The sequence below is a fragment of the Tenrec ecaudatus genome, chromosome 1 (assembly GCF_050624435.1).
Source record: "Tenrec ecaudatus isolate mTenEca1 chromosome 1, mTenEca1.hap1, whole genome shotgun sequence".
Taxonomy (NCBI): Eukaryota; Metazoa; Chordata; class Mammalia; order Afrosoricida; family Tenrecidae; genus Tenrec; species Tenrec ecaudatus.
The window spans coordinates 3,926,825-3,949,520 of NC_134530.1; the positions used below are offsets into that span (position 1 = coordinate 3,926,825).

The 22,696-nt window shown below is 59.4% G+C and overlaps 1 protein-coding gene across 5 annotated transcripts in view; it reads left to right on the top strand.

Annotated features, from left to right (window-relative positions):
• Window positions 1–22,696, top strand: part of NFIC (nuclear factor I C) — a 77,911-nt gene that overhangs the window by 40,340 nt on the left and 14,875 nt on the right. For all 5 annotated transcript variants that reach the window (XM_075544985.1, XM_075544990.1, XM_075544977.1 and 2 more), the window contains exons 3-7: window positions 9,053–9,124; window positions 11,615–11,689; window positions 12,340–12,463; window positions 13,205–13,329; window positions 21,486–21,611. In XM_075544985.1, coding sequence (XP_075401100.1) covers window positions 9,053–9,124; window positions 11,615–11,689; window positions 12,340–12,463; window positions 13,205–13,329; window positions 21,486–21,611 — 522 coding nt within the window. The remainder of the gene's footprint in view (window positions 1–9,052; window positions 9,125–11,614; window positions 11,690–12,339; window positions 12,464–13,204; window positions 13,330–21,485; window positions 21,612–22,696) is intronic.

The following is a 22,696-nucleotide window of genomic DNA, read 5'->3' on the forward strand; positions in this document are numbered from 1 at the left end:
GGTAGCCGTCAGGTGTCAGGACAGATGTCCTGCCCCACCCCGAGGCCCTGTCCTTCCTACAGCCCAGTGACAAATCCGAGATGACCTGCCCCCCAACCCCAACCCCCCTCTGAGACCATTGCCAGGACACCTGCCCCGCCTCCTCCTCACCGGCCTTCCGGCCTGGGAGCCAAAGGCCACACACGGATCCAAATAAACTGACAGAGTCGCTGCCTGTTGTCCAGGCCATGGAACAGGGAGGAACGCGCCCCCTACCCCGTGGGCTTCTCCTCCAGAATGGCCGGTGGCTTCAAACTGTACTTAGCACAGAGCCCCCACCCAGCGCACTCAAGGCCACCATGGGGCTGCTGTCCGTGGGTGGCCAGGGCTGCCCCACCCATGCTCAGACAGCACGCTGCAGTGACCGTAGGAAGTTGGTTACCAGGGCTTTCTTCGTCCAGGCACTCCTCCCACAGTGTCCTCCTCGGTGGGTTTCCGAGACTGGACGACCGATGGCCTCTTCCTCCCGGGGAGCAGCTGGCGGGTTCAAACTGCTGACCTCAGGGTTAGCAGCCTAGCACGTGGTAACCCACGAAGCCAGGGCTCCCTTGAAACCTGTCCATGGCTGGTGAGCCTGCTGGGGTTCGGCCCCAAGGCAGCTACATCACGATGGGGCAGGGATGGGGGTGGGAGTCAGGCGGCTGCCCTTTGGGCCCACACCCAGACCTGAAGTGGTGACCGCCCTCGCTGCCTCGACGCTCCCCAGGGCTCCCCAAGTCCGACTATACGGCTGCCCCGGGGTCCTGACACCTGCCGTGTACCACCGCTGCAGTGGCCCCTCACTCTCTGTCTCAAGTCTGGAAACCTCAGCGCAGAAACACCGCTCCTCAGAGAGGGTCGGTCTGACCTCTCTGCCGAGAGACGCCCCCAAAGTCGCCCTCTACACTCCTGTTGGGGGGGTGGCGGCACCACAGGTGAACCCTCCCTCGGCCGCCCATTGAAAAGCTGGCCGCTCCGTGGTGCCCAAGGGGAAAGTCCTGGTGATCCAGCCCCTAGGGGTCATGTCCAGGAATGCCCAGGGACCACTTCTCTGTCCCCTGGCACCCAGCAGCCACGGGCACTTAGAGCCATGCCGAGTGGTCCCGGGCTGCCATCTGCTTGCGTCCCTGGGGCCTGATCCACGTCGGGTGATCAATGAGCTCCCTTCTGCGATGAGAACGTGTGCCCTGCCTCCATCGGGCAGGCAATCACGGATGGAGGAAGCTTCAGTCCCCGGGCTGGGAGGATGGGGGAGGGGGGCACAGGGTGCAGGACGCTGTGGTGGCGGCACCTTTGTTGTGGGCAGGGACAGACCAAATTTGGGCTATTGGCCCCGAGCGGAGCGGGAGAGAACAGTTTGTCCCTGCTGGTGTCCACGGGGCCTGGGTTTACCTTTCCATTGTCCTCAGCGATCGCCTGTTTGCTTGGACACCGGGCTTGGCTGGGCTGGACTGGGGGGTGGCAGGTGGATGACGGCCCCAGCTGCACATGAGTGCCTCTCAGGCCCGGGGGGAGGGGGGAGCGGAACAGAGAGTCCTAGTCCCGGGCCAGGTCCTCGCTTAGACTCATGTGAGAGTGGTTATCTCTCCCGGGCATGTCCGTGAGGAGCTTGGTGTACCTGACCTAGCTCATTCCACACGACTGGGGAAGGGAGCCGAAGGGGCCGGCCGGGGAGTCACATGAGGGAACAGTGTTCAGGCAGAGGGCACAGCCCGTGCCCGTGCAAAGGCCTGGGGGCAGCAGCCCGGGGCCTGCAGAGTTGAAGGAACAGCAAGGAGGCCCGTGTGGCTGGAGCTGTGAGGGAGGGGGAGAAAGGAGGAGGGGAGGGCAGGCAGGGCACAGGGCAGGGCCCTGTGGGCCACAGGGATGTCTTGGGCTTTGACCTGAGGGAGGTAGGAACTCTGGCAGGGCTGTGGGCAGAGAAAGGACAATATTTACTTAACCTACCCTCTCCTCTCTCACCCTCAGTGCCTCTGGTCTCAGCAGCAGCCCCGGACAATAAGGCAGGAATTGAGGGCACCCACTTGACAGATGGGGAAGACGGAGGCTCCGAGGGGGACCCCGGCCAGGTCCTGCGAGGGCCACAACTCCAGCCCGGGTGCCAGGGCATGCGTGGTCTGGGGTCACATGGGCACACGGGCAGGGACACCCCAGTGGTCCTGAGAACCCCACCGCGAGATCTTGGCTCTTTGACCAGGAAGCCCTGTGTTGGGGTAGACCGCCTGGGCTGTTAGGGGGTGGGCGTGCGGGGGCCATCTGCGCCCATGGAACGGCTTCCGTCATCGCCCAGGGGGATGAGTCCGTGGCGTCGTTGTGCGTCCAGGAAGCTCATGTTTGGGCGCGCCAGATCCTCAGAGAGCGAGGCGGGCGTTCAGAGTACAGCCACACAAAATGCTGCCCGTCCGTCTCGCCGAGGGCCTTCCTCTTCCCCGCTGCCCTTCCACTTGGGCGAGCATGATGCTCCGGGGACTGGTCCCCCCGACAATATGTCTCCATGCCCTCGCTTCTGAGGTGCCTTCTGCCCGCCTGTCCCCCTGCGATGAATGTTTGGTTTAAAAAGTAAACCCACTGCCGTCGAGTGGATTCTGACTCACAGCAACCCGGTAGGACAGAAGAGAGTGGCCCCTGTGGGCTGCCCGGATGGTAAATCTTTCCAGAAGAACAAAGCCTCATCTTTTCCCTGCAGAGTGCCCAGTGGTTTCGAACTGCTGACCTGTGGTCAGCCACTTCATGTGTCACCCACCAGGGCACCTCCCAATTCCAGGGGACCCGGCAGCAGGGACTTGAGCAGATGCCCCTGCAGGGTTGTCACAGCAGCCCGGAGATGGCAGCCAAGCAGGTACCTGCCCACAGGTGATACGGAACTGCCAAGGGGCCCCTCCACACAACAGAACACCAGAGATAGGGAGGAAGCCCGGTGATGCAGAGGATCCTGGAAGACAGGATGCTGAGTCAGATACATGAGCACAGGGATGTCTGGTCTCACCTGTCAGAAACTGCTAGCTGAGGCCAGTGCCTGAGACAGAGAGTGGCTGAGTGGTTGCCTCTGGCTTGGATGCAGGAGGAGATCAGGGATAGATACTGAGTCTCTATGTAACTGTGATGGATACATTGTATCGTGGAGGTACCAGCTGTCTGTGTGGGAAATGGGTTCAGCGCCCCCTGATTGTGGCCTTAAAATGGGCTAAGGTGACCCATTTTAGGTGATGCATCTTTTAGTGCCCCCCCTACACACATACACACACTCACATCGCCTCCCTGGGGGTCTCCACTGTGTCAGGAGACCCCCCAGACCAGACCAGGCTATGGGAACACTTGTGGCCAAGAGGGTCACGTGTGTGTTTAAGAGCGAGCTACCGATAGTCTGGGTCGGTGCCTGGGGTCCCCTGGCTGGGTGGCTTTGGGTAACTCGCTCGACCTCTCTGGGCGTCCTGGGAGTCAACAGCGTCGGGCAAAGATTGCATCGCCTCTTTTAACACTTAGAACAGCGGTTCTCAACCTGTGGGTTGTGACCCCTCTGGGGGTTGAGCAACCCTTTCACAGGGGTCGCCTGATTCTTAACGGGAGCCAAATGACAATGATGAAGTAGCAATGAGAATAATTTTATGGTTGGGGGTGGGGGGTCCCCACCACATGAGGAGCTGTATGAAAGGGTCGTGGCATGAGGAAGGTGGAAAACCGCTGCCCGAGAGGGTCATTTCTTTGGCGGCACTTGGTAAGCTGCCTGCTCGTGCGTGGCAGTCGCTACTGTGAAAGGTTATTATTAATTATTAGTATTATTATTATTGACTCTCACCCACACTTCTCGCCCCTCCCCTTTCCAGCACTCAGGTGAGGGTCCTTTGAAGTGCCCCCCCCCCAAGTTCTACAGCAGGGTTCATGGGAAGCTCTACAGCAGGGTTCATGGGAAGAATAGGGAGGTACACAGGAGTTGGAATTTCCGGTCCCCCACCCCACCCCGCTGCAAGCAGCTGTGTAGCTTCGAATACGTTGCTGCCCAATTTCCCCATCTGGAGAGTGGGGCTGACCACCGCGTGTCCCTTCTGGGGCAGTTAAGAAAGCAGGACCGGTTCATGCAGGAGTGCCTTGGACGTGTTGTTGGGAGAGACCGGTCCCTGGAGAAGGGCATCCTGCGTGGTCCGTGGAGGGGCAGCGAGAGAGAGGATGGCCCGTGGGGAGGTGGACAGACGCCGGGCTGCAGCCATGAGCTCAGACGTGAGAAAAGTGGAGAGGAGGACCCAGGACTGGGCGGAGCGTCCTTCTGTGGTGTGTGGGGTCGTCACAGGTTGGCACGGATTTGAGGGCCCCTGACCTTAACAATGAAGTCCAGAGAAACCATGGGAGGACTCGGGGCCAGGGTCCCCTTGAGGCTTTACATCTGGGGTCTCTGCACAAGCCCAATGCAGCTGTGACTGTTACCACCAGGGGCAGGTGTGGCTGCTGACGCCAGGGGGCAGAGAGCCTGAGTGGGATGTGGGGGCCCCAGCCTCAGCTAAGCTGGCATTGGGTCCCTCATCGTTGTCCGAGTTCAGAGCTCTGTGCTCTCACTTCGGGCACAGGTTCCTCTCTCCCTGTTAGTCTGGGTAGACTAAAGAAACAAAATTCATAGACACTCGTGTGTGAGAGAGACTGTTATATTAAAGAGCAATTGTACATTCAGAAAACATCCCAGCCCGGTCCAGATCAAGCCTAATCTTAGCCCATCTGTCTGATACCAGTCTATAAATTCCTCTTCAGACTCATGCAACACATGCAATGACACCGGATGCAGGAGAATGGAGCACAGGCCAGTGAATAGATAGTCTGGTGGATCCAGTGGCAGTGGAAGCATCTCAGCACTGGTGTGGGTCTCCATGTGGCTCGTTAACAGGAATGTCTCACAGGGAGACAAGCAGAGCATGTCTCCTGCCTCCAGGGAGGAAGACAGGAGCTCCCAGAATCCTCAGGAGAAGGCCATGCCCACATGGAGGCCTCATTGGCTACGGCCTGATTGACAGGCTAGACTCCACCCCTTTGCAAGTTGGCAGATGATGTCCCTGCCACACTCCCCACAGGGGCACTGAGTAGGGCCGGGGAGGCCCCATTTCGCTGATCACAGAACTGAGGCTCAGGGAGATGAACTGCTTCATCCAGGGCAGTGGCTCCCCACCCCACCCCCACACCAGCTACTGCAACTTCAATTTGATTTCCTTCTGCCTCATTTGAATATAGAGAGCCAGGGGGCTAGTGGCTCCCGGGGCTGCTCTGGCATGGTCAGCAGGCAGTAGGCGGGTGCAGTGTGCCCCCCCCCACCCTGCCTCCTATGATAAAAAGGAGGTGGCAGTCCCCGAGGGGGTGCATTGGGCTTTGGAAGGACCCCTTGGATTCGGCAGCCCTGACTTGAAACTGCCCAGGTGGCCAGGAGTGGAGGAGAAACCACCCCAAAGCTGAGAGCCTGAAGGCTGTGTCCCCTGCCCCCGGTACCACACCTCCCTGATGACCAATAGGGGTCCACAAGCCAAAGACCTCCACACTTGGGGCCTCAATCCCGGACTCCAGGTAGCCGTGGCATTTCCTGTGGGTTGAAAGGACCTGTGTGCATCAGGAGGGAAACTGATGGGAGTGGGGGGAGTTCAGTGGCTGGGTTGGGGGGGGGGTGCCAGGCCTTTCTTCCACAGTGCCTCATGGGGGCCGTGAATCTCTATGATTCAGACACCCAGCCAAGGGCTGGTGGCTTTGGGGTCGCCCCGGGGCTCTGCTGAACAGTCAGACAGAAGAGTGTGTGTGTGTGTGTGTGTGTGTGTGTGTGTGTGTGTGTGTGTGTGTGTGTGTTGAGGGCAGGGGGTCAAGGCTGTACGCAGACATCACACTGCCCAGATTCCCAAAGGATGTGGGCAGGGGCGCATTCTAGAAATCTTAAGGGGCAGAAAGAAGGGAGAAAAATGACATTCAGAAAACAACAACAAAAATCTCACTGCTATCAGGAGGCCATTCGACTCCTTGTTGACCCTCCAGGGCGGGGTAGAACTGCTCCTGTGGGTTTCAGAGACGGACGGGCTTTCCAGCAGTAGAAAGCTTTGTGTTTCTCCCACGGAGGGGCTGGTGGGTTTGAACTGCTGGCCGTGTGGTCAGCAGCACAGTGGGGAGCCCAAGAGGCCATTAGGGCTCAGCCAGGTGGCAGGAACACAGGGCAGGTAGCCCAGTTCAGCCACAGCTCCCTACGCAGGACAACCTAAAACCGCGATGTAAGGTTCCTATCCGCACTTCACTCCACTTCCGACCAGGTCATGCCACCACCAGCAGATCATGAGCTGGAGTGGTGGCTGGGTCTGCCATCTTCCACCGCCGCCCCCCCGCCCCCCAGCCCATTTTACAGACGAAGTAACATTGGCCCACTTCTTAAGGACGTTAAGCGGACCCAGCAGATCCTGGACATGGCCTCGAGGTACTCTCCCATTTTACATGTGGGCTGACAGAGGTGGGATGACCGGCCGGCATTGGTGGGGAGGGGAGGTGGCCCAGGGTCAAGTGCCCCGAGAAATCACAGTCCTCCAAACTCTAGTCCACCAGCACCAGGGACTCAGCCCTGGCTGAGACAGAGGCCCAAACATCCAACCCCACGCCACCCGGTCTGACTCACAGTGGACCCACGTGACGGGGCAGAATTGCCCCTGTGGGTTTCCGAGCCTGTGAATCTCGGCAGCGGTAGAAAGTCTCATCTTTCTTCTGCGGAGGAGCTGGTGGTTTTCAACAGCTGACCTTGTGGTTACCAGCCCTTCTTGTAACCCAAGATGCCAGCCAGGGCTCCGGATACAAAGTAGCAACATCCAAACCAACAGCATAACCACGGTGATAGTAACAAGTCACAGGAGCAAGGAGGACACCACTCCCAATCTGGGGGAAGGGGAGGAAGGGACAGTCACCCACCACGTGACAGCCACGCGGTCCCGGGTGCTCTCTTGCATGTGGTCTTTTTCCTGAGGGAACAGCCTCCAGGTCTGGGCTCAGGCCTCCAGTCACCCTGAGCTTGTTCCCAGTAACAAGGAGGAGAGCACAGGGGCAGGCAGGGGTCAGGAGCTCCATCTGAGGCCTGCACCCAGAACCACCATGGGGGCCTTGCACCCAGTAGGTGCTAAGAAGTGCCCTGCTTCCTGTCCTGGCTGTCAGTCCGCCTGAGGATGGCCCACAGAGTCCTCTGAGGTTGCTTTCTGCAACTGTGTGGCCACTGATTCGGAAGAGGGTCCTGTGCCCACGGCCTGGCACCCAACGGCTGGCTGCCCGGGCTGGGCCCTTCCCAATGGTGTGGTCGCCGTGCCCAGCCTCGTGGCTGTCCAAGCAGGACTAGCCAGGTCCTAGGGGCCCTGGCTGCCCAGCCCGGGAGTGCCCACAGGGCGTGGGGCCGAGCTGGGCATGCTCCCCACGGCCGCTGCCCAGCCTAACCCAGCTCAGTGGCAGAGTGGGGTCATGGGGCAGTCATCCCTGTGAGGGGCTGGGAAACCGAGGCGCAGAGCTTTGCAGGGGCTGTTTGGCAGCCTGGTGAGGCGGTCCATGGATCATCACTTCAGATCCCAGGGCAAGATAATGAGGGACCAGGGGCTCAGAGAGGAGAGCCCGGTCCTTGCCCTGGTTCGAAGGGCAGCCCTGCCAGGAGACTGTTATTGCCGGCCCATTTCACAGATGAGGAGACTGAGGCCCCGGCCCTGAGCCCAGCAGCTTCAACTCTGACATTGGGTCCCAGAATCTAATGGGGGATTAAAGTATGTGCCGTGTGTGTGTGTGTGTGTGTGGGGGGGGGGGGGGGGGTGGGGGGCCGGGCACAGAGTCATTCTTCCCCTCTGGGGTCCCAATCTGTGAAGTGGGTACAGGAATGAGGCTGCACCTGCAGGCTGGTCTTATGCGGTGGCCTTGTGTACCTGTCTTCACTCTGTGCCACCTCCCGGGCGGGTGGTTTACCGTGAGCAGTAGCACCATCGGCAGCAGCCACTGCCATTGAACCTGAACACGTGGCCAAGAGTGGGGTGGGGACTGAGGCTCAGGATACGTGAGATGGGGGATACTGAGGCTCAGGGTGGCTCGGCCACTTGTCTGAGTTCACACAGAGACTGCATTCTAGCCTTGGGGCATGATTCTTTCTCCGCCACTGGGGGATGAGCCTCCACCCCTGTGCTCTGTGTGCCCCCCAGGGGGGGCACACAGGGTAGACGGGGATGGTTCTACCCAGCAGGCCTGGCCCTGTGCCCCTCCAGCCCAGGGTGGCGGATGGAGGCTGTGGAGGGGGCCAGCGTGGCTCCCCTGATCCAGGCTGCCAGAGCTGATAATGCTGAGCTCAGCGTCTGCCTCACTTGTTCTCCGGCCAGCCAAGGAGCCGGGTTATTTTTAGATAAGATGGCGTGAAGGAGGCTGGGGCGGACAAGGAGGGAGCCCCAGGCCCGGTGTGCTGGTGGGCAGGGAGTCAGCTGCAGAGGGTCACCGGCCATGGGCCATCCCTAGATGGAGAGCTGGGGTCTGCAGGGACAGATGCCAAAGTGAGGGGCCCATGCGTGCCAGAACTCACCCTTGTGGCCCTCTGCCTGTCCTTCTCTGGAATGGGCAGTCACCCTGACTGCACAGGCGGGGCACGTGGAGGGCCACACAGTGGGGGTGAGGGAGCCTACCCTTCTGGCCCTGCTATTGGGTATCCGCGTGGCTGCTCTTGTGGGTTCACAGATGGGGGACCCCCACTTCCCAGAAGTCCTGCACATGTCCACGTGTGTGGGCCTGCACACACACGCTGGGGGTCCCAGCCCATCTCCAGGACCGTGGCTGCGGCCACGGGGCCGGCCCCTGCTCCCCCTTGGGATAGCTCTTACTGTCAGTAATACAAGAACCCTGGTTGCATGCCAATTAAGCGCTCCTCTGCTAGCTTCCAGGTGGGCGGGTGGAACCCACAGAGGGGGGGGATGGCAGCTGCTCAGAAAGAATTCATCAGCTCTGGCTAGGAGGCCTCCCAGGACACATGGGTGTGGGCTAAGCCCTCCAGCAGTCACTGACCGTGCCCCTCCCCCTTCTCTTGCAGAGGCTGAGCAGAGTGGCAGCCCCCGTGGGGGCATGGGCTCCGACCAGGAAGACAGCAAGCCCATCACGCTGGGTGAGTTGGGCGGGCGTGGTTCCAGTGGGGAAGTTAGAGGGGAGTATGCCCCACCCTATGCCTACTTGGCAGTTGGCAATGCCAGGCTCTGGCAGGGTCACCTGCTAAAATCCCCCTCCCACCCATTTTCGCTGTCTGCGCAACGGGGTCACCGCTGCCTTTGCTCCTGTTTACTGGTGGGTGAACTGAGACTCGGGGAAGGTGGAGCTGGGGCTTAGCTAACGGGGTGTGGGTGTGGGTGTGTGTGTGTGTGGGGGGGGTTGTTATCTCAGGTGCTCACCCCAGGAGGAAGTGTTTAATGGGAGAGAAACCATCAGTGAGGCGGTGGTGTTAGGAGCTGGCGAGTCAGTTCTGACTGGTGGTGACCCAGAGTGGCCTGGCCTGCCCCAGCCCCAGGGTCCTGTTGGTCTTGGTGAGAGATGGAGAGGATTGCACCCTCACCCAGGTCTGCTTCGCGCCCGCAGCAGCCAGGGGGCACCCATGAGCACCCCCGAGGCAGGGGCCTGTCCCTCCTTTGCCCACCAGGGCTGCCCACAGCCCTCTGATCTAGATCCAGTCCTCCCAGAAGCCCTCGGGGCCGTCTCCTCCCTTCCCCTCTTCTCTCCCCCTCCATCCAGCCGCAGGGCCCCTGGCTGTTCCTCCACCATGCCAGGCCTGGCCCTGCCCCAGGGCCTTTGCACAAGCGGTGCCCTCTGCCCAGACAGCCACCTGCTGGACCTCTTCCCAGGCCTCAGTTCAGATGCTCCCTTCTCCACGGCTTCCTCCAGGAGCCCGGCCCCTCCTCCACAGCCTTGGGCTTCTTCCCGCAGAGGAAGCCAGTGATTCCCAGGGGCTGGGGGGCAGGGCGTTCTGTCTGTGCGGGTCTCCGAGGAGGCGAGAGTAGAAGGAGGGAGAGTGGGAGGGAAGGACAAGTGGGGGAGGTCATCCCGGGTGGAAGGGAGGCGGGATGGTTCCGGAAGGTTCATGGGCCTCGGTCCCGGGCTTCTGCTGACTCGTTTGTCTGTCCGGCTGTCTGTGACCTGAGTTCTTGACCTCCCATGATCCCCCAGGCGCCGCCCTCCACGCCAGATGTTAGGGATGGGGTGTGGGAGGGGGGGACTGGCGGCGGCGCGGGGCGGCCCGTGGGGAGTGTGGGCGGCCGCGGAGGAAGCCGGGTCCTCGCTGCCTGCCAGGGAGTCCCCCGGAGCCGAGCACAAACAGGAAACCCCGGCGGGGGAGGCGCGGGGCTGCTGACTCCAGCTGGCCAGCTGGGGCGGCAGGAAACGGCCGCGGCCGCTTCCCCTGGACGCTGGGGCCACCGCCCTGTCCTCCCAGGTCTGTGGTGGCCCTGTGCCTCCCCGAGGCTCGGCCCTGCCCGGGGCGGGCACGCAGCCATTGCCCGACAGGCGAGCGGGAGACGGGGTGCCGCCGGCGCTGGGAGCTGGCTCCCCGTGGCCAGCGCTGCCCCCTGGGGCCCGGGAGAGGAACTGCTCCCACCGCACCCGCAAGCTGAGTTGACCAGTCCCACCTCAGATCTGACCACACACACTCACACCACGCCCCCACTTTTGGGGGGCTCCAAACGCCAATCTTCAGGTCAGGGCTCAGCAGGGCAAACCCTTCTGCCCCGGGACCCTCCTCCACCTTCCTCTGAAACTCCAAACTCAGGGCGGTCCTGCAGGGCAGGGTAGGGCTGCCCCTGTGGGTTTCCCAGAGGGCAACTGTTTCCAGGAGAAAGCCTCCGCTTTCGCTCTCTGAGGGGCTGAAAACTGACCTTGCGGCTTGGTCAGCTGCCCAACGCATGACCATTGGGCCACCAGGGCTCTCTCTTAGGGAGCCATGCATGTCACCGGCTCTCTCTCCAAGAGGCCCCCCACTTCCAGCTCCAGCCACTCCCACCTGCTTCTCTGTCCCCCTCCTGTGGACAGGCCTGCTCCCAGGACCTGCAGAGGCCCAGCTGCCCGCTGCCTCCCCGCCCCAGCCTGGAGGAGGGTCCCCTTTCCTGGACACTGGGCAGCACTGCCCCTGCCAGCGGCTCTGCTTGGTGCTTCAGTGGCACAGGGCTCGGAGGGAGGGGGCGACCCTGCCCTTCCCCAGAAAGGAAGCCTGGCTGTGTTGGAGGCTCTGGCCCCTCATCCACCCTTCTTTCTCTCACCTGCCCCCATCCCCGTAATGCAGTTTAGGGTCCCCCACTCCGAAACTGGGACAAAGTGAGGTTCAGACCGGAAGGCCAAGCTCACACATGGAGTAGGGCAGAATCTAGATTTGAACCTGGGTCCAGGTGCCGCTGGCTTCCCGCAGTCTGCCACAGTGAGCCCCCACCCCCACCCCGGGACCCTTGGAGAAGGCAGCCTGGGCCTGGCTAGAGTGAGGACCCCAGGAGGCCTTCCCTCCAATGCAGGAGTGGGTGCAGGGCCCGCCTGGTTGCATCTGGGAGGCAAGGACGGAGGCAGCCAGCCATACCACCCCCCCCCCACGCCCCATGCTGACCCCGCTCTCTCCCTGTTCCAGACACAACCGACTTCCAGGAAAGCTTCATCACCTCCGGTGTGTTCAGTGTCACGGAGCTCATCCAGGTGTCCCGCAGTGAGTGTCCCGCCAGCTCTGGGCCAGACGGGTGGGGGAGGGGGACTTTGGGAGGGTCACAGGGCTCCAAGAAGGGTGGGCCTTAGAGGAGAGGAGCTCAGAGGAGGAGAGGCTCCCACGTGGAGAAAGGAGATCAGGGTGAGAGAAGTCTGTAGAGGAAGAGGGGCTCAAAGAGGACCTAGAGGCCCATCAGCCCCACCCTACTGCCCTTCTCCAGCCCCCATCATCACCAAGCTGAAGTCCCTGTAAAAGGACGACTTTGGGGCTCTCCCCTGAGCTCAGCCCCAGCGGCATCAAAATCCCCATGCTGGGTGGTGGAGGGTGACAGAGTACCACCAACCCAGCACCCCTCCTCACCAAGGCCTGCTGTCCCATCCTTCTGCCTGCTGTCCTCTTCCACATACAACCTGTTTCAAGCACGGCTCCAGGCACTCTGGGCGCTGTCCAGCCTTAACCCTGAGTAGCAGCTATTTCTCTGCCTTGCTGTGCACCATTGGCATCCAGACGGCCTTGGTTTTCAGATTCACAGACTAAGACCATTTTGGGAAAGGGCTCCCATTTGCTTGCCTGCCTGCCAGCCCCAGACGGTTCTGTCCACTCCCCCAGTGGCTTCCTCCCTCGCTCACTCACCTCTCTGTCCCTCTCCACAGCACCCGTGGTGACTGGAACAGGACCCAACTTCTCCCTGGGGGAGCTGCAGGGCCACCTGGCATACGACCTGAACCCGGCCAGCACTGGCATGAGAAGGACGTTACCCAGCACTTCGTCCAGTGGGTACGTCCCCACTTCCCAGCTCTTCAGAACACCCCCGTGGCCGGCTCATTCGCCCTTCTGCCTGGAATGGACCAGCCCCCTGGCAAACTCCTCTTCCCCCTTCAAAACCTAACTCACTGCCATTCCGACTCCTAGTGACCCAGGGTAGAACTGCCCCCATAGAGCGTCCGAGTCTGTAATGCTTGACAGGAAACACATGGCCTCCTCTTTCTCCTGTGGAGCAGCCGGGTGGGTTCCAACTACTGGTCTTCTGGTTGGTTCGTGGTCAAGCGCCTCACCACTGCGCCACCAGGACCTCAAATCCTGGCCCCGCCATGGGGACCCCCCCAGTCTGCAGACGGGGTTTTTGCTGAGCTGTGCTGTGCGGCTGTGACCCGGAAGTAGTCTGTAATGTGCATTCCCAGGTTTAAATGGTCATCATGAACCGGCAGCTCAAAGGATTACAGTAGGTCAAGTGATTAGCCAGCCGGCCGGCTGAGGCTTAGTTTCCACCCTACTAGTTTGCAGTCTGGCCTCAATTAAGCTCCTCCCAACCTCAGGCCCTAATTGACCCCAGGCGAGCAACTGGTGAGTCGCAACAGGTGTTAACTGAAAACCGACCCAGGGCTGGAGCTCCCTGGAGCTCTCGCGATAATACCCATCCCCCCGAGACCGGAAGTTAGTCGGGCTCTTCCCCTCCCCCTCCGCTCCTGCGTGTCTCTTTGATAAACTGGCCCTTGTTCTCCTCCCCTCACCCCTTAGGAGCAAGCGGCACAAATCGGGCTCGATGGAGGAAGACGTAGACACGAGCCCCGGCGGCGATTACTACACGTCGCCCAGTTCTCCCACGAGTAGCAGCCGCAACTGGACAGAAGACATGGAAGGAGGTAGGGCTGGTGGCGGGGGGTAGGAGACGGCCTTCCGGTCGGGGTTACCACGGCTGGGACTACGTGTCCCGACAGGCACCGCGCGATCGCTCGGGAGTGGGATGTGGTTCAGGAGCCGCGGAGGCTCCTGGGGATTGTAGTCGCACGGGTTGCGCGCTGTGGGAAGTGACCTCCCGGCGTGCATTCCCGGAGCTCTTGAGTTCCGCTCAGTCTGGGGCAGGCGGAGACTCCGTGCCTGAGTTTTCTGCCTTTGCGTGTTAACCCCTAAAGGGGCTCTTCCCGTTTGTCCTCTAACCTAGCACAGGGTTCCAGGGGTAGGACCCCTCCTCAATTGGGTCTTTCTGCTTGGAGTTTCTTTCTTTAAAAAAAAATAATTTAATTGGGGGCTCGTACAACTAATCACAATCCATACATCCATCCCTTGTGTCAAACACATTTATACATTTGTTGCCATCATCATTCTCAAAACATTTGCTTTCTGCTTGAACCCTTGGTATCAGCTCCTCATTTTCCCCTCCCTCACGAACCCTTGATAATTTATAAATTATTATTTTGTCATGTCTTACACCGTCCGGTGTCTCCATTCACCCATTTTTCTGTTGTCCGTCCCCCAGTGAGGGGGTTATAGGTAGATCCTTGTGATTGGTTCCCCCTTTCTACCCCACCTTCCCCTCACCCTCCTGTTATCACTACTCTCATTATTGGTCCTGAGGGGTTGATCTGTTTTGGTTTCCCTGTGTTTCCAGCTCTTATCTGTACCCGTGTACATGCTCTGGTCCAGCCGGATTTGTAAAGTAGAATTGAGGTTGTGGTAGTGTGTGTGGGGGGGGTGGGGGAGAGCATTAAATAAATAGAGAAAAGTGGTATGTTTCATTGGTGCTACACTGCACCCTGACTGGCTCATCCCCTTCCCGAGACCCTTGGAGTTTCTTTTTTTAAAAATTAGATTCCCATACAATCAGCTCTTTTTCCATATGTTTCCAATTCTATAGGCCCCTGTATTTTTAATGCTCTAACTGTCATAGGCTCAAACACAGCAATTGTGAGGATGATGCAGGAACAGGCGGTGTTTTGTATGGTGGCTGTTGCCTGACAACCAATAAGACGGTTGTTGGTGAGAATACTAGTATGCACGGCAGAACACCTGAAAGTACAGCAGGCTCTCCACCTGCCATTAATTTAGTGCCGCTGACCCCCATCCTGTTCTCATCTTCCTCAGCTTCTGAGCGGATCCTCCCCTGTGGACGTGCACCTGTTGGGTCTCTGTGGTCTGTAACTATGGAGCCTCTGGGATCCTATAAGATCTTAACAGCTCAGTGCTTACGGCAGACTTCTTTGAATGTAGCTTGATTATTGTTTGATTCTAAGAAGACTTCCGGGGATACTTGTGGCTTGAGGTCAAAAGAGTGTTGTTAAGGTGCCACTGAGTCAGTCACGACGCATAATGACCCCGTGTGCCACAGAACCAGACACTGCCCACTCCCGTGTCGCCCACGTGACTGCCAGGGAGTGAGCCCACTGGTACAGCCACTGGATACATCCACCTCTGGGCTCCAGAAAACCTGGCACCCACGAGAATTTGTAGTTATGTTTTACTGTCCCCCCCTTTTCATCAGGGCCCTTTGTCTTTTTACTGTTTCTCTATTCTCTTAAAGAATGGTCCCAAAAGATATATGTGGGTTTTTTAAATCATTTTATTGGGGTTCTTACAGCTCTCCTCACAGTGCATGCATCCACCCACTGTGTCGAGCACAGTTGTACATTTGTTGCCATCATCATTCTCAAAACATTTTCTTTCTCCTTGAGCCCTTGGTATCGGCTTCTCATTTTCCCTCTTCCTCACCATCCCACCTCCCTCATGAGCCCTTGATAATTTATATACATTTTTCAATGTTTTATATCGACCCTTGTCTCCCTTCACCCACTTTTCTGTTTTTTTAATCCCCTGATTGGGGATGTTGTTACATGTAGATAATTGTGACTGATTTCCCCCCCTCCATTTCCCCTTCCCTGCTGGTATTGCTACAATCATTATTGGTCCTGAGGGGTTAATCTGTCAGTATCTCTTTTTTTAGTATAAAGATTGTTTTTGCTTTTTAACTGGTTTTGGGTGGCGGCATACAGGAGCCAACATGCACCGTTCAAGATTTCTACGTGGACGGTTCAGTAACATTGGCCACGTGTACCACGTGTCACCAACCTCACCACCTCTACCCCTATGGGTGTGTCACCACCCACCTAGGCTCTGTGCCCTTGACGTTCTCACCTGTGGGCTGCTGACAACAAGGTCAGTGGTCCAAGTGCACTAGCTGCTCCTCGGGAGAAAGGTGAGGCGGTCTGCTCCCACACCAAGTGAGTCTCAGAGGCCCTCTGAGTTGGAAGCAACTGGATGGCTATGAATCTGGCTCAGTGGGTTTTGCCCCTTAAAGTAAGGTGACCAGATGTCCCGCTTTTGGTGGGACAGTCCCGATTTTAAACAATTTTTCCTGCGTCCCACAGTGTTTTTAAAAAGTCCCGATTTTTGGAAAGAATGCACGACAAGCTAGGGTATATGGTTTTCGGCTGCCATGTGGCTAATTCGCCAGGATATGAGTGTTATCAATGGTGTTCCGCTTTACCAATGTGAAAATCTGGTCACCTTACCTTAAAGGTCTCCTTTGTGCTTTGGGCTAACGGTTATCAACTTACACTCATCTCCATAGTCCTCTGTAACAAGCTCTGTGCTCAGGCAGAGGAGTCCCGGTGGCACAGTGGTTACACGTTGGGCGGCCAGCCACAGGTCAGCAGTTCAAAACCACCAGCCGCTCCAAGTGAGGAAGATGAGGCTTCCCTGTTCTGTAAAGAGTTCCAGTTTCGAAAACCCGTGGGCCAGCTGCACGGCGCTGATTGTGAGCGGGAGGGAGTGTGCAGGCAAACACTCACCCAGCTGTTGTTTGGGGGGACAACGGACAGTTTGGAGACAACAGACAGTTTGAGTTCAACATTTGAAAATGGTTTGTGTGTTCTCTCAGGCTGCACGGATCTAGTAAGTCAGGTTTGCGTGTGAGTCTAAAGTCAGGGCCGGATTTGTAATTGCTCTTCTGCCTGGTCCCCGACTGCACACATTTCCTCTGAAGGGTGCCTTTGGCCTTCCAGAAAGCAGCCTACAGATGGCACTCCAAGGGGGCCTCACTGGTGCCCATCCGGTTCTCACCAGGGTCCGTGTCCCCCAGTGGCTGGAGCCCTTCCCTGTCCAGCTCTTCAGCCTCCAGGGCACACCTCCCCTCTCCCCTGGGATAGGTCAAAGGTTACCATCCGGGACCCTGGAGGCAGCTTGCTGGCAGTTCTATCCCAGCCCATGCACCTTCCTGGTGACCTCTCACCTCTCTGAGCCTCAGTTTGTTCATCCGGAAAATGGAGAGAGTTAATTCCTGCACTCAGCTTGTAGGGTCATTGTGGGGATGTGACCCCTGTGTTAAACCAGGCCCTTGAAATACTGCCTGAGGGGGTAGCACCCCACCTCTGACTTCACCAGGGGGAAGGAGAAACGAAGTGGACCTCAGTCCAACCCAGCGCCCAGGAAGTGGGGCTCAGACACGCCTCCACCCTCTTTTGTCCTGACCTCAGCCGCCCCACTCACAGCACGCTCTCCTTCTCAGCAGGGGTCCATAATTCACGGCAGTAAGCACACAAAACTCACAGGCCACACCTCAAGGTCATGGGCCGAATGAGCGGAGTTACAGGTTAACAGGATTGAGGCGCAGTTCCGCCGTCAAGGAATCCGCACCCCAGGCATCCCTGCAGGCTGATCTCTCGCTGGTCCTTGCCCTTTCAGCTATGAGGCCCCTACTCTGCTCAGGCAAGTTTACAGGACCCATTCAGAGCTGCCAATTAAACCCCAAAGGGCATGCCACTCCGCCATAAGCCTCAGGCCAAAGCTCTTGCTCTGTGGGTCAGGAACCCGAGTGCTCCTGTGAAGGGTCTGAAGGCACTCCACTCCACAAGCGAGAGCTTGAGTCCTTCCTGGGGCCTGACCCCACCTCTCCCCTGCTCCTGCAGGCCTCTGGCCCTGGCGGGAGGAACGTCAGCCTCAGGGTGTCCCTGGGTCCGAGGGACACGCGTCAGTCTTGGTTGTTTTCCCGGGATGGCAGTGAGAGCCCCCCCTCCTGCTTTCTTGCCCAGACCCACGCGGGACGAGTCTTATCCCAGCACTCCCTGCACCCCAGGCCTGACCCCGTAGTAGACGGAGTTGTTGCTAGCGGTCCCCAGTGCAGGGCCTCCTGGTGCTGGGCTGTCCTCGCCGCCATCACGTGCAGATTGGAGTGCGATGGTCCTTACGTCGCCATCCCGCATCGCCCGTCGCTGTCCCGCATCGCCCGTTGGCTGTCGTTCAAAGAACACCCGGCAGAGCACAGGCCGGTTCAGCAGTGTCTGCGTGTGCGGCTCCGGGACTGCAGTGTGACGTCCTGACCTGCTGCTCCCGCGGGGACGACAAAGCCTCCTACCCCAGTAAAGCGCCACAGCCTCAGAAACTCACTCGCAGGGCCAGCTCTGCCCTGTCCCGTGGGGTCCTTATGAGTCAGAATCAACTCGATGGCAGTGAGTGTGGAGTTTGGGGTTTTTATACCAAGGGCCTCGCCCATGGGGCTCCTGAGAAGTGAGTGACACGGCCTCCTGGTTGAGGAGATGGGCGCTCCCTGCTTGTGCTGTGTGACCTCGGACAGGTGACTGAGCTTCTCTGAGCCACTCTGCCCTCATCTCCCAATGGGAGCGTGTGTCTGTCTGTGTGTGTGTGTGTGTGTGTGTGCGCGCGTCTGTGTGTTGGTAACAACCATCCCCCTTAGTGAGGACCAAGAGAAGGGGTGTGTGTGTGTGTGTGTATCTGCGTGTTGCGCCTGGAGAAAAGAGCTCACTGACCCTATGGAACTGCCCCCATGGGCGGCAGAGGGTAGCTTGTTCCAGGTGCAGACAGCCCCGTCTCTCCCCCACAGAACGACAAGCAGAACCCCAAAGGGCAGAGCACATCCCTGTCACGTGGATGCGCTGCCTTTGCCCTGGAGTGCTCCACTGAGCCTGGTCTCGTGCCCACCGCATGGCCCATCATGGCTGCCAGGGCTCCTGGCAGGACAGACAGACAGTGTCTGGTCTGGGCGTTCGCTCTGCTTGAAGAAGCATCCTCAGAAGTGACGCCTGCCCTTTTGTTCGTCTGGTGGCCAGGACTCTCAGGTGGCCATACCCAGCTGCAGGGAGGTCCCTGCTCTAGGTCCCCACAGTGGGCGAGCCAGCCCAGGTGGCCATTTGCAGAGGCCATTCTCAGACAGTGCAGTGTAGGACTGGGTGGGGGGCTGCTCCTGTAAGGACCCCCAGCCTCCAGAACCCTTGGGACTGCCCTGCCCTCTAGGGCCTCGGGGGACCCGGCAGCCGTGGGCTGGTATTAGTCCCCAGCCCTGTGTGACAGATAAGGAAACTGAGGAAGGCACTGCCCTCTGGAACCTTCCATGGCTTCACCCTGTCTCTCGTGGGCAGGCCAGGGTCAGGTCAGATTTCCAGGGTCAGATGGGCCCCCATCCAAAAGGGAGGGAAATGGGGGGGTTGTCCCATCTGACTCCCCACACAGCTGCCAGCCCCAGGGTGGGCTGGAGCCCCAGGGGGATGTGTCAGGTGGCAGGGACATCCGAAGCCAGCCAGGCAGAGTGCCACAGCCGGCCTCCAGCCACCCCCAGGACCCTCAGCCCCCTCCCCCACCCCCCACCAGCTTCCTGTCTAGACGGCCCCATTAGTCTCTCATTAAGGGGCTTAAGCTGATTAGAGCCCGGCTTCCCTCTGCTCCCAGCCCCCAGCGTTCAGCCTGGGCCTGGGAGCAGCTGAGACCCAGGGGAGCCCACAGCCCTGGCCCACCAGCCCCTCCCTGGACCAGTGTCCTTGCCTGGAATGTCTTTCCGCTTCCCTGGGCACCCCCAGGGGATGGGCGCCTCCTGCCTAAGTCCCAGGTGACATGGTCTATCCAGCCAGGGGCAGGTGGCTTTGTCCAGCTCCTCAGCAGAGGGCACCCTGCCCTGGTGGCACCTGCAGTTAAGCACTTGGAGGCTCACCGCGAGGTTGCCAGTTCAAACCCACCAACCGCCCCTCAGGAGAGGGACGTGGCGTCTGCTTGCTCCCGTGAAAGGTGACAGTCGGAAGCCCAGGGGCAGCCCCGCTCTGTCCTGGACAAGCACTCAGGTCCTGCTGGCTCCACACCGGCAGACTTTGCGTTTGGTCCTGGGTGGCATCTCTGCAGAGAATGTGAGTGAGAGAAGGAAGGGTGCTCAGGGCAGAGTGCACAGCCCAAGCAAAGGCCCTGGGGCAGGACCAGGCCTGGAGAATTGGAGGCCAGTGTAGCTGGATCGACTCGGTGTGATGAGGGGAGAGAGGAGCAGGGACAGTGCGAGGCCCTGGGGGCCACAGGGATATCTGGGGAAGATACCACTGGGAGGGACCCTGGGGGCCAAGGGGATCTAGTCTGAGTTGTGTCACCCTGTGGCCTGTGGGGAACAGACCAGGATGGCAGGGCTGGGCTGGGCAGGGGAGCAGGGTGGAGTGGGGGAGCCGGGGTGTGCACGCTCCTGGCCCAGCGCTTCCCTCCTTTCTGCCTCTCTCTGTTATCCGGGGCTCCCCTGTCCCTCTGTGAACTGGGGGTGGGGTGTGTCCAAATCCTGGCTCCACTGCTCTGGCTCAGTGACCTGAGCCTCACGCTCCGCATCTGTGGACCGGCTCCTCAGGGCCCACGCGAGGGAGTGGCACTGCCCTTCAGGGTCCCCAGGTTGCCTTCTGCAAGAGCAGGTCACCAGGGCTGTCCTCCAGAGTGGGGAGCTCGAGCCCCAACCTGGCAACTGGCAGCCCGATGCTTACTTAGGCACTGCACCCACCAGGGCTCCGTAGGACGGAGTGGCTTAGGACTCTCCTCCTGGACAAAGTCACGTGGCTCTGCCCCGGGTGGGGACATCTGCTGCTGGTTTCGAGGAGCAGAGATGCCCCTGAACCCCCCCAGTGCACAGGACACACCCCTCCCCCCCAGGGCATATTGAGGGCGTGCATAGAGCAAGCCCTTGCAGGAGTGGGCAGGGCTTGCTGGGGTGGGTTTGTCCAGAGGCCCTACCACCCCACACTCACTCACATCAACACACATTCACAGACCCACCTCCACACTCTGACACACTTGTTCACACACAGGTTCACTTCCAAGCTCAGACACACAGTTACATACACCCATTTATTTACCTACAGACACATCCTCACACTCAGACACACTCACACAGACATGTACACTCAGTCACACACTCACCCCCACGCTGACACACTCACAATCACACACGCACGCTCACTCACGCAGACATAGGCACTCATTCACACACACGGACACTCACAGACACACACACTCGCAAGCATTCAGGCTGTGCCCACTCACAGGAGGGGCAGCCCTCCCTGTCTCCCCAGCAACCCCGTCCCCGGGGGAGCTCAGGCCTGGCTACCAAGGCCAAGCTTCACAGACCACTGAGTAGCATCCAGGCAGGCAGCTCAGCCTCCAGGCCTGGCTGGCCAGGCCTTCCAGAACATTCCTCACCTACTCAGAACTCTCCTTGGTCAGCCAGGGACACTGGGACCTATCACCCCCAGCCCCTGTCACGGGAGCCAGGGGCATGGGCAGCTCTGAATGGCCCAATCCTCTGCCCCAAGGGAAAGTGGGGCCGTGCCGACCCCTCTCTGCTCCGAGCCTCAGTTTGCCCCTCTGTAACATGGGCATCCAGAGGACCAGAGGAGGTGGGGTGATGTCCAAAGTGCTTGGCCCCCCACTGTGCGAATGCTAAAAGCCAGTGTGTGGGGAGGTTCCCGGGAGGCTTAGGGACAGCAGGAGCGGGGGGTGGGGGTGAAGAAGGTCCCCAAGTGGCTGATGGTCTGAACCAACCTGTGGTACTGCAGTGGGAAGGGCTGGCAAGGTGCCCAGAGCCCAGCGAGGCAACTGCTCTGTAATGTAGGGCCGCCAGAGTCGGAGCTGACCCCACCCCAGTGTGTTTGGGGTGTTTTTTGATCCGGGGGGCTGCAGGGCAGACCTTGGGTTGGGGCGGGCACCTAGAACACGGGTGTGGGGAGAGTGGCCATGGCATGGCTGGCCTCTGACCCTCTGTTCCCTGCCCCCACAGCCATCTCGTCCCCAGTGAAGAAGGCAGAGATGGACAAGTCCCCGTTCAACAGCCCTTCGCCCCAGGACTCGCCGCGCCTCTCCAGCTTCACGCAGCACCACCGGCCTGTCATCGCCGTACACAGCGGTGAGTGAGCCCTGGAAGTCCCGCCCACTGTCTGACCTATAGCCTTATGCTCTGTCCTCCGGGCCTCAGTCTCCCATTCTGTGCAAGGAGAGGCTAGAGATCTGTCGGGGTCTCACTGGTCCCCAGGGGCAAGGGACCCAGAGTGTCACATGGAAGACCTTTGGAGACCACATGATCCACAGAAGGAGGCAGGCAGGCCTGATGGCCTTCGACTTGTGTTTACAAATAAAGTTTTATTAGCATGTGGCCTGTTTCTGTACACACAGAAGCCTGCCGAAAGTCCAAGGGGAATTCCCATCATGTAATCTCACCTTTCTATGAGGTTTTGGGAGCACCCTGCCCCAGTGTCCACACATAGGTGCTGGTGCTACGGTGGCTGATTGGAGTCACCCAGCAGGGCAGGCACAGCCAGCATAGCCCAAGATGCTTCTAGACTGACCGGGGCTGGGCAAGGGCAGTGCCTGCCTTTACTCACCCACCTAGTGCCCTTGAGTGGATCCAGACGCATCGCAGCCCTCTGTAGAGATTCTCAGGCTTCAAATCTCTGCAGGAACAGACAGCCTCCCTTTTCCCTCCCCCACTCAGAGCAGCTGGTGGGTTTGAACCACTGACCTTGTGGTTAGCAGCCCAATTGCACTTCCCGCCATTGCGGCCCGGGCACCTTACTTTCAGGGTGATGGAAAGACCTCCGCCTCACATGGTACAGATAAGAGGGGTGTCCAAGGTTTGCAGGAAAATGGGATTGAAAGATGGTGGGGTCTCTCCTCGGGCTTCTGGAAGCCCCCTGGTAGAACACGCATTGCTGCTGCTGCTGACATTAGGTGCCCTGGCACCTCACAGGAGCAGGCAGCCTTCTCTCTCTCCCTCAGAGGGCCTGGTGGGTCCAAACTACCGGCCTTACGATCAAGACGAGCCTCCTAACCACGTATCAGAGACAGGAGGAAAGAGACAAAAAGACCACACCGTGTCTGGTCTGGTCCTGCTTATAGGAAATAGCCTCGGTGCCTCCATGAGTTAAGCATTGGGCTCCTAACCCTCAAGGTCAAGGGTTCCAACCCACCAACCACTCCCCAAGAGAGAGATGA